This window comes from Chiloscyllium plagiosum, chromosome 37 (genome assembly GCF_004010195.1).
Source record: "Chiloscyllium plagiosum isolate BGI_BamShark_2017 chromosome 37, ASM401019v2, whole genome shotgun sequence".
Lineage (NCBI taxonomy): Eukaryota > Metazoa > Chordata > Chondrichthyes > Orectolobiformes > Hemiscylliidae > Chiloscyllium > Chiloscyllium plagiosum.
In genome coordinates, this window is record NC_057746.1 from 2047001 (window position 1) to 2057139 (window position 10139).

Sequence of the window (10139 nt, forward strand, 5' to 3'; positions counted from 1 at the left end):
TAGTGTATGCAATTTTGATTGCCTTAATTAAGAAAGGAAAAAATGCATTATAAGCAGTTCAGACAAGGTTCACTGCACTGATTCTTTGGATAGTGGGTTATCAAGTGAGCAAAGATTGGATAGATTGGGTTACAGTATTTACTAGAGTTAATAAAAATGAGATGATTGTACTGAAATTAATAAGATCCTAAGGGGAATTGACAAGATAGATGCTGAAAGGATGCCTTCCCTTGAGGGAAGACTAGAATGAGGGAACACAGCTTAAAAACAAGTAGTCTCCCATTTAAGATTCAGATCAGGAGAAATTTGTTCTCTCAGAAGGTTATGAATCTGTGGAATTCCTCCCCAGAGAACAGTGGAGGCATGGTCAGTAAATATGTTTTTAGACAGAGGCAGATAGATTCTTAATGAAAAGGGAGACAAATGTGAGGCAGGAAGGTGGACGTGAAACCGGAATCAAATCAGTCATGACCTTGTTGAATGGTGGAGGGCTTGAGAGGCATTGTGGCCTAATCTTGCTAGTTAAATGTTTATATATATATAGAGACAGAGAGAATCATATAATCCCTACAGTGTGGAAACAGGCCATCAGGCCCAACAAGTCCACACCAACCGTCCGAAGATTAACCCACCCAGACCCATCCCCCTAACCTATTATTTAAATTTACCCCTGACTAATGCACCTAACTCACACATCCCTGAACACTATGAGCAATTTAGCATGGCCAATTCACCTAATCTGCACATCTTTTGGATTGTGGGAGGAAACCGAAGCACTTGGAGAAAACCCACACAGGCACAGGAAGAATGTGCAAACTCCACACAGACAGTTGCTCGAGGCTGGAATCAAACCCAGGTCCCAGGCTCTGTGAGGCAGCAGTGCTAATCACAGAGCTGTTGTGCGCCCGTGATATGTATAATAACCATCTGACTACAAGAGCTTTAAAATAATAGGTTGACATTCTTAGCTGGATAGCAGAGATGTGGTAACTGCATTCCTTGCAGTAATGAAGTAAAGAGATATGTTTTGTTTTGGAAGTTACAGCAAAGTTAGTTTTTAAAATACTCAATAAACCGTAAAGAACTGTAAAGCTCACTTACTTCATCAGACCAAAGAAGAATGTAAATGATACTCTTCGAACAGCTGAAAAGGATTTTGATTTTAGGAAGTTAAAAATCACACAACACCAGGTTAGCGTCCAACATATTTATTTGGAAGCACTAGGTGGTTGGAGCAGTGCTCCGAAAGCTAGTGCTTCCAAATAAACCATTGGACTAGAACCTGCTGTTGTGTGATTTTGAACTTTGTCCACCCCAGTCCAACACCGGCATCTCCAAATCTTGATTTGAGAAGGAATAGTTTGTTGGCATGAAAGGAAGCCATATTTAATTTAAATGGAAACAGATGGTGAAACTCAAGGTCTCACATTTGTGGAGAGTGAAACAGAGTTAATATTTTGAGGTCGAAGTTTATTGTCTCAAACAGAATTTAAGAGTTTGAGTTTGGACATTGAACTTAGAAATGAGGATGTAGCAACAGATAAAGAAGAAGACAGTTTATCTCTGGATTTAACAGAGACATATTTTGTAGAGTTTAGAAATGAAAAAAAACTATAGACATGGAGGCCAATAAGCATGGAAAACTGAAATGAATATAGATTATTTTAAAGACTGAGCTTAAAAATTCACCTGTAAAGGACAATGAAAAATCTTTTTTAACAGATGGAACATTGGATTATAAATAGTGTAAGAGGAAAACTTTCAAAAAACATCACAAGCGATTATAATACATCTTAATCTGGATATCAAATTCAGCAATGTGGTACAATTCTTCCGACATAATTTCCAAGATTAAAAAAATCTGGTTGTCCTGACCACTTTCAAGGAGTGGGATTGACAAGCACAGGATAGACTTTTAAGGTAATTGACAAAGAAGGAATGGTGACACAAGATAACAGTTTCTCCCTTCTACTCTGTCCAAGGTCCTCACAATTTTAAACACCTCTATCAAATCGCCCCACAACTTTTACTGTCCCAACTTCTCAAATCTATCTCTGCAACTGGGATTTCTCATCCCTGGAAGCTTCCTTGTGATTTTTTTTCTGCACCATCTCATATGCCTCCACATCCTCCCTAGAGTATGGTGTCCAGAAATGGAAGCAATATTCCAGGTGAGGCCAAACCATTTTGTTTTATGCAAATGGACCATAATTTCCTTACTTTTCTCCTGTGACAACACAAGTGGAAGGAGTGCACCTTTGCTCTCATGCCACACCTCCACAGGTCATAGCATGAAAAAGACATTCTGCGTTACTGAATTGATCAATTAAATATATAGCGAGACATGCAGCACGAAAACAGGCTTTTTGGGTCAACTCATCCATGGTGCTGAAAAATGCAGGTCTCCTTCCTCCCTTCCCATCGCCAATTCTCTATTCCCAGAAAATGTCAGGCCAATCCGGTGGAAATTTAGGATGAACCAAAACCCTGATCCTCCCTTGAACTCACCCAGAAGCCCCTCATTGAGGCACTCTGAAAACAAATTGAGCCTCATGTTTCTTTAATAAATACAAAATTAATAGTTTATTATAAAAAAAGTATTCAATGAGGATGCAAAACTAGTTACCATAGTCATAAAAATGGAAGTATAAATGTTTATCCCTCTAAACAGCTCGGAAATATAGATGCTTATATACCAGGTAAAAGATAAAACAAGCATATCTGTAGAAATTTATTTTCTGTATAAAAATATTGTGGCCTCTGGATTTTAATTCTTGAAGAGGAAAAAGACCAGGTGTGGAATGTTCACACCATCTGCAATCCAGCTGTGAAACTCACTGACAGGTCACTAATTGTGCATTTGTCTGTTAAATTTTGGCGGACATAGCTTGCTCAGAAAATATAACACTGAGACGTTTCTTTCAGGCTGTAGAATATTTAAGGTTCAGATCACAGAAGACAGTTTTAGAAAACAAACATTTATGCTTAAACACGGGATTTAATGATTCTCCTTCTAAAGTCTCAGTTTGCTTTTCTGAACTTTAATGTGCCATTATTGTTTCAAAATAACAGTATTCACCACAAACAAGTCTTTTTGTTTCCAATATACCTCTTTGGACATATCTTTAGCAGGAGCAGTTCTTTCCACAGCAGAATTACAATTAGTCCCAGATTCTTTGAGTACATTGGCAATTTCAAATAAGTTGTCTCCCTTCTCAGGAGATGACAATACTTTATTCCTCACAAGATCATTTACGACAATAAAATTGACATCATGATTAAAGAAATGCGGAGACTACTCCAATAATAACAGACCTACTGAGTAAAGCACCACTTAAATTCACTCGATACAATAAAACAGGTAAACAGTTTCCATCAATGCCCGGTACCCATACTGTATTCGTTAAGTGAATTTTTTGGAGGAAGATTCACAGCCTTTGCTAATATCAAACTTTTGGGTCATCTATCAGACAAAACTAGAGTTCCTTCACCCTAAAATATGAAACCTTCAGAGTATTTTAAGCTTTGATTTATACCCACTGAAATTGCTTGACATTTTATAGGTCATCAGCTCCTCCTACTGACACAGCATTTTCTTGAAAACAACAGAAAATTTCACCAACAATTTCAAATTTGATTTTAATTTCTAGTGTTCTGCTGTATGACAATAAGAGCATATGGTATCTTTGAATCACTCTTATCTCCCTGCATTGTATTAGCGTTTTGTTTATTATCATGTCTTTATCCAGCTCCCATGGTGAGTTCAAACTTTTACTGACATTGAGAGGCTTATGGATTTTTTTTTCTTTTCTTTTTATATCCAGAAGTGTACACACAACTGGTCATCAAAGTCATGTGTGATTTTTTTTATCTATTAACCAAGGGGTTTTGTGGGTTAAGTTCTAACTATCAGCTAAAACAGCTGCTTTCTCTATTTTAGAAACTTTATAGTACCCCATAGGGAACTTGATTCCGAAACAAATAATATTCCAAAATTCCTCCATTAATGAGATCTCTGCTGGGTTTTCAAAATCCTGATTAAACATCATTGACCTTTACCATCAATCATAGGTAATTTTTTTCCCAGAAAATTCCACCAGAAAGTGCTGAATAACCTCCCAGGCTTTTCCTATCAAAACACCATAATTCAATATTTTTATGGTGTGAAATTTATGAAGTTTTAAGAATGATTAAATCTTTTGGTTTATAGGAGTTATACTTTGGAACAATATCTGTAAATTGAGATAAATGAAGGGTCATGTGACTGAGCTGGAGTCTGGCTGACAATAAGTTTGATAATTTCATCATTAAAGATCAGAAGAAGATTCAGATTATTTTACTGAAAGAGAGGTGAGGGATTTACACTTGGGGCCATGGTAGTTATTTCCAGATTTATTATATTTTGGACATTTGTAAGGAGTAACTTGCACCTGATGTGACACTGAAAGGATGCACAGTTTATACAGGAGCTTCTATACATATTTATGTCTTCTTTTAAGAATGTTTGGTAATCAAAGGTTAAATTGACCTTCTTGAAATGATTGGCCTGATAGTGGGAGAGGTTTGATACAGACCCTGCTGAGACAGACGGGTTACCTGTGTGACCACTGGAGGGTAAATGACACAGACAACACTCAGTGCAACAGAAACAGATGACCCAGCTTTCAATGTTAAGGGGAGGCAGAGGTGAAACAACCTTGGCATGTGCCAGAAAGAAAGAATTTGCTCTCTCTGTTGATTCCCTGATGTTCCAGGAGGTCTGGCAACTGAGCGAATGCTTTATTACAAAACTCACACAGATAGGAGTTTCCATTTGAAAGTGCTCTGATGGAGTTGGAGACTCGCTGAAAATCTTGTCATACACCTCACACCTGAATGGTTTCTCACCTATATGAAAGTACAGTGGTTTCACCAGCACGATGATTGTGAAAAGCCCTTATTACATGTCTCACACTGAAAATACTTTTTCCTAAACATGGATGTGTCTGGTTTACATGTATGAACATGTTCACTCAGAGTCGAAAGTCTCAGTCACATACTTCACATTTGAACACTTACACCCTTGTCTGAATCATCTTATGTATTAAAACACATGTTGAGCTTGTGAAATATTTGTCAGAGCCTATGACTTAAACAGATTCTCCTCAGTTTGGATGCATCACTGTTTCATCAGCATTGCTGACTGTGTGAAGGCTCACTCATGTTTGAATGGCTCCTCTCCTGTGTGAATACGGCAATGATATAACAAGCCCAATAACTATACTAAACTCCTCCCACAGGTGAATGGTTTCTCCTCAGTATGGATCCTTTGATGGACCAGCAGCGTCAAACAAGTGCCTGTAGGCTTTGTCACAGGTATCATCTGTGAACACGCTGGTGTTCACGGAGGGTCGATGACCGTGAAAATGATTTCTTACACAACACACAATTGAACAGTCTCTCCCCTGTGTGAATGCGTTGGTGTACCCGAAGGTTTGATGACTGCGAGAATGATTGGTCACATACATCACACACATATGGTTTCTCCCCTGTGTGAGTGCGTTGGTGCACACGGAGAGTTGACGATCGTGAGAATGATTTGTTGCATACTTTACACTTGAATGGCTTTTCCCCAGTGTGAATACGTTGATGCTGCATAAGAGCTGATGACTGTGTGAAGGCTCTGTCACACACCTCACATTTGAAGGGTTTCTCACCTGTGTGAATCCTTTGGTGCATGACAAGATCACAGGAGTGGCTGAAAGCTGCCTCACATACATCACACCTAAAGGGTTTCTCCCCAGTGTGAACACTCTGGTGTCTCAGGAACTTCGTAGATGTTGGAAAAGCTTTATCACACATCTCACATTTGAAGGGTTTTTCACCTGTGTGGATTGTCTGATGGACAAGGAGGCTCGATAACTGTGTGAAGGCTTTGTCACACACCTCACACATGTATAGCTTCTCCCCTGTGTGAATGCGTTGGTGTGCACGGAAGATTGTTATGTAGGAGAATGACTTATCACACACCTCGCATTTAAATGGTTTCTCCCCTGTGTGAATGCGTTGGTGTACACGGAGGTTTGTTAACTGTGAGAATGATTTGTCGCACAAATTGCACGTGAATGGTTTTGCCCCTGTGTGAATCCTTTGATGTGCGCTGAGGTTGGATGATCGCGAGAATGATTTGTTGCACACGTTGCATATAAATGGCTTCTCCCCTGTGTGAATCCTCTGGTGTGTCAGGAGATCGCAGGATTGGGTGAAAGCTTTCTTACAGACCTCACAACTGAAAGGTTTCTCTCCTGTGTGAACGCTTTGGTGTGTCAGAAGCTTTGTAGATGTTGTGAAAGCTTTACCACAAACCTCACATTTGAAGGGTTTCTCCCCTAAGTGGATTCTTTGATGGACCAGGAGGCTAGATAACTGTGTGAAGGCTTTGTCACAGACCTCACAGGTGTACAGCTTCTCCCCTGTGTGAATGCGTTGGTGTGCACTGAGGGTTGATGAGTAGGAGAATGATTTGTCACATACCTTGCAAGTGAATGGTTTCTCCCCTGTGTGAACACGTTGATGTACATGGAGGCTTGTTAACTTACAGAATGATTTGTTGCACACTTTGCAGATGAATGGCTTCTTCCCTGTGTGAATGCGTCTGTGTTCACTGAGGTTTGATGAGTATGAGAATGATTTGTCACACACCTCACAAGTAAATGGCTTCTCCCCTGTGTGAATGCGTTGGTGTATGCGGAGATACGTTAATTTTGAGAATGATTTCTCACACACCTTGCATGTGAATGACTTCTCTCCTGTGTGAATGCAATTGTGTTGCATGAGTACTGATGACTGTGTAAAGGCTAGGTCACATATTTCACATTTGAAGGGTGCATCTTCCATGACACCACCTCAGAGTTACAGGAGTTACAACAGAGGAACTTAGTGTTTCAGAGAATCTGTTGAGCCTGTGGAACCCTCCTCACACTTGAGTCTCCTGTCCCTTGTAGGAATGAGTTAGTGGTTCATGAGGCTCAATGAATGATTGAAGTTCTCACCACACTTAGAGCCACTCACACTTCTTTCCAGCTTCACTCTGACTGATCGCCCACAGCCAAACTTCAGAAAGGTTGGTTCTGATCAAAGGCTCCATTCCACTGACCAGTTTCAGATCTGATGGTTTGTCAAAGCTCTCTTGACCCGACCCCATATCCGGATGGTTTCACTGCCCAACCTTCTCTGGGTTGAGCAATGCTGTGAAGGGACTGGATATGTTCTCACAGTTTGCAGTTGTTCCTTGGGTGATGGTCAGGATATATCTGTGGTGTCTATCTCCTGCGTATTCTCTGGTGTAGTATGGTGCAATCCTTCTGCAAAACAGGAAGAAGAAACATGATTTCTTCCAACTCACTCACCTGATTTGCTGAAGGGGCTGACTCCTCAGAGATTGTTCGACAATGACTGCCAGTTTGTTATTCCTCTGTGTTGGGTCATCAGTTGAAAGTCCTTTCTTTTTCCTCATTTGCCTGTCTTTCTCGCTGTCTGATCTCTGACTCCACCTATCCACACAATTCATCTATCCATCGACATCAGCATAAATACCACCTTATCTGAGCTATGATCAGTTCTGAAGAAGAGTCACTTGACCAAAATGTTAACTCTGCTTTCTCTCCAGATATGGTGCCAGGCTTGTTGAGTTTATCCAACAATTTCAGTTTTTGATTCACCAGGATGTGCTCTTGGATGGTGCATTTCAACTACAAAAAGAGGCTGGTTAAGCTTGGGTTGCTTTCTTCAGAGTAGAGAATTTGAAGGGGACCTGATAGAGATATACTGTATAAGATTATGAAGGGCATGGACAGGGTGAATAGAAAGCAGCTGATCCCATTAATCGAAGGGTGAAAGTTACTGTCCACAGGAAAACAGCCAGCTCTCAACACACACAGAACAAGGGGTATAATTTTAAAGTTAAAGGCAGGAGGTTTGAGACAATTTTAGGAAAAACTTCTTTCAGTAAACATTAGTGGGGATCTGGAATGCACAACCTGGAAGGATAGTTGAGGTACTTGGATGAACACTTGAACTGTCACAACATTCAATACTATGAGACTAGTGCAGAAAAGTGGGACCAGGAAAGGTAGTCATATATTTTTGACTTGATGGGCCAAAGGGCTTCTTCTGTACTGTATGGTTCAATAATTATATTCACTGCACATTCTCAATTCACCTATCGGCTGCAGCACTGGACAAAGCGATCAAATCCATGCTCAAGCTTTTGAGAAAGGCTGAAGTCTTCAGGTAAAATCTTTAAAGAAGGCATTAAAAGACATTTCAATAAATGTGCCTTGCTTTGACAAACAATAAATTATTTGAAACTGTGTAAATGTTAAATTTGAGATTGTTAGGTTTTTACTGAAATGTTTCGACAGATATGAAAAAAGGGGAGGAACATGGGAGTTCGATCACAGATGCATCATAATCTCACTCTATGTTGGAATCCACTTAAGGCACTAAACTGCTAATTTCTATTCCACATTACTACTCCTTTCCACCACACCATCTCCCACCACACAGAGTCAATGAGACAGATCAGAGAAATTGAAAAAAAATTAGTTCACAGCATAAGAACCAGGTCCCAACACACACACACAGACAAAACTCAACGACAGGAAATCAGTAAGAATCCTCAGACACTCTGCACCTCCCAGATAATTACACCTTACCTAATTCAGGAATGAACCATCAACAAAACTCAGCTTGGAAATCAGAGGGAAATGCGTCCAATAAACACACTCAATATCCAACACACAGCTCCAGTCACACAGTTCAGCACAAAGCACCGAGTAAACAGCTCTCTCAGCTGGATCTTCTCACACAGCATAAGGGACATTTCCACCCCTGACTGCCCACAGGATAGTCAGACTGCCTGAAGACTGGTGTGGATATTATGGGATACAATTTGTATAAAAGCTGCTCCTTCACTCACCATCTCCTCACTTGGTTTTCAGTCCCTATAGGAAGTGAACCAGCTCTGGAAGAGGAAGAGGAGACAATGGGCAGAGTGGGTGGGCTCTCTGATTGACGTCTCTCACAGTCAATCCAAATATTTCTGGAGCAACATGAGTTTCCAGAAACTTGGGAAACTGACCGGGGAAATGGAGGTGACTCTGAGGAGCAGATCAGGTGGAGATTTAAACTTGTCATTGTCCCACCTGAATAAAGGAGGAGAAAGTGAAGATTCTAGCTGCTGGAGATCACAGTCGAGAGTGTGGAAAAGCACAGTCGGTCAGGCAGCATCCGAGGAGCAGGAAAGTCAGGATGAAGGGCTCGTGCCCGAATAGTCGACTCCCCTACTCCTAGGATGCTGCCTGACCGGTTGTGCTTTTCCAACACCACACTCTTCGACTTCCATCTGAATAAAACCTTACTCATTGCAGCTGCTGTCTCAGTTCCAATAGTAAATGATTGATATTTAGAATCCTAGTATATTTCTATTGTTTGTTTCATAGAATTTTAAAGTACAGAAGGTGTCCATTTGACCCACCATATTTGTACTGGCTCCTGAAAGAGCTAACAAGCTAGTCTAATTCTCCAATCCTATCCCTATAGGTGGCCGTTTTGTGGAGTCGCAGAAAATGAGGGATGTGGGATATAGATAAATTAATGTTATTTCTGCAATTATAAGTTTTGATACAGAGTAAATGAACTCACATCAGTGTGTAATTGTTTCAGCTAAGAGGTGAGTCAACAAGAATGAAAACTATGTGGAGGAAATATATAATCCGTTAAAAATGATATGTCAGCATGAGACGTGATTGCAAAACAATGGTAGAAATACAGGCACTAGATAAAATGCTGTGAAAAGAGGCCTTTATAAACATCTGTTTCCCACTTGTACAGAGACACAGCAACAAACCCCAATTAAAAGGGCTTAGTGATAAGATGCTGTGAGGGGCAGCGCAGATGGAGGGAGTAGATAATGGTAAGCAAAGGATGGGATGAGGTCAAACGGCCTTGTGAGGTCAGAGTAAGCATTTTGTCACAGACAAGACCGGATAAACAGGAATAATGGGGCCAGTCTTAGGGAACTGGAGGATGTAGATAGGGGAAGAGCAATGTAAAACAAAAGAAGCCAAATTATATAAATATCGAGCGTTTGTCGAATT

General features: G+C 40.3%; 1 protein-coding gene across 3 annotated transcripts in view; it reads right to left on the reverse strand.

Annotated features, from left to right (window-relative positions):
• Window positions 1–1288: 1288 nt before the first annotated feature.
• LOC122541586 (zinc finger protein 271-like) overlaps window positions 1289–10139 on the reverse strand; it is a 36354-nt gene continuing 27503 nt past the window's right edge. The window contains exons 1-3 of one of the 3 annotated variants that reach the window (XM_043678431.1): window positions 8960–8991; window positions 8201–8278; window positions 1289–7343 (exon numbers count right to left, since the gene is read on the reverse strand). In XM_043678431.1, the coding sequence (XP_043534366.1) occupies window positions 5359–6876 (1518 nt within the window). In that variant the 5' untranslated portion in view covers window positions 6877–7343; window positions 8201–8278; window positions 8960–8991 and the 3' untranslated portion in view covers window positions 1289–5358. Of the gene's footprint in view, window positions 7344–8200; window positions 8279–8959; window positions 8992–10139 lie in introns of those variants that run through there. The other 2 variants (XM_043678433.1, XM_043678434.1) reach the window with 2 other exon arrangements.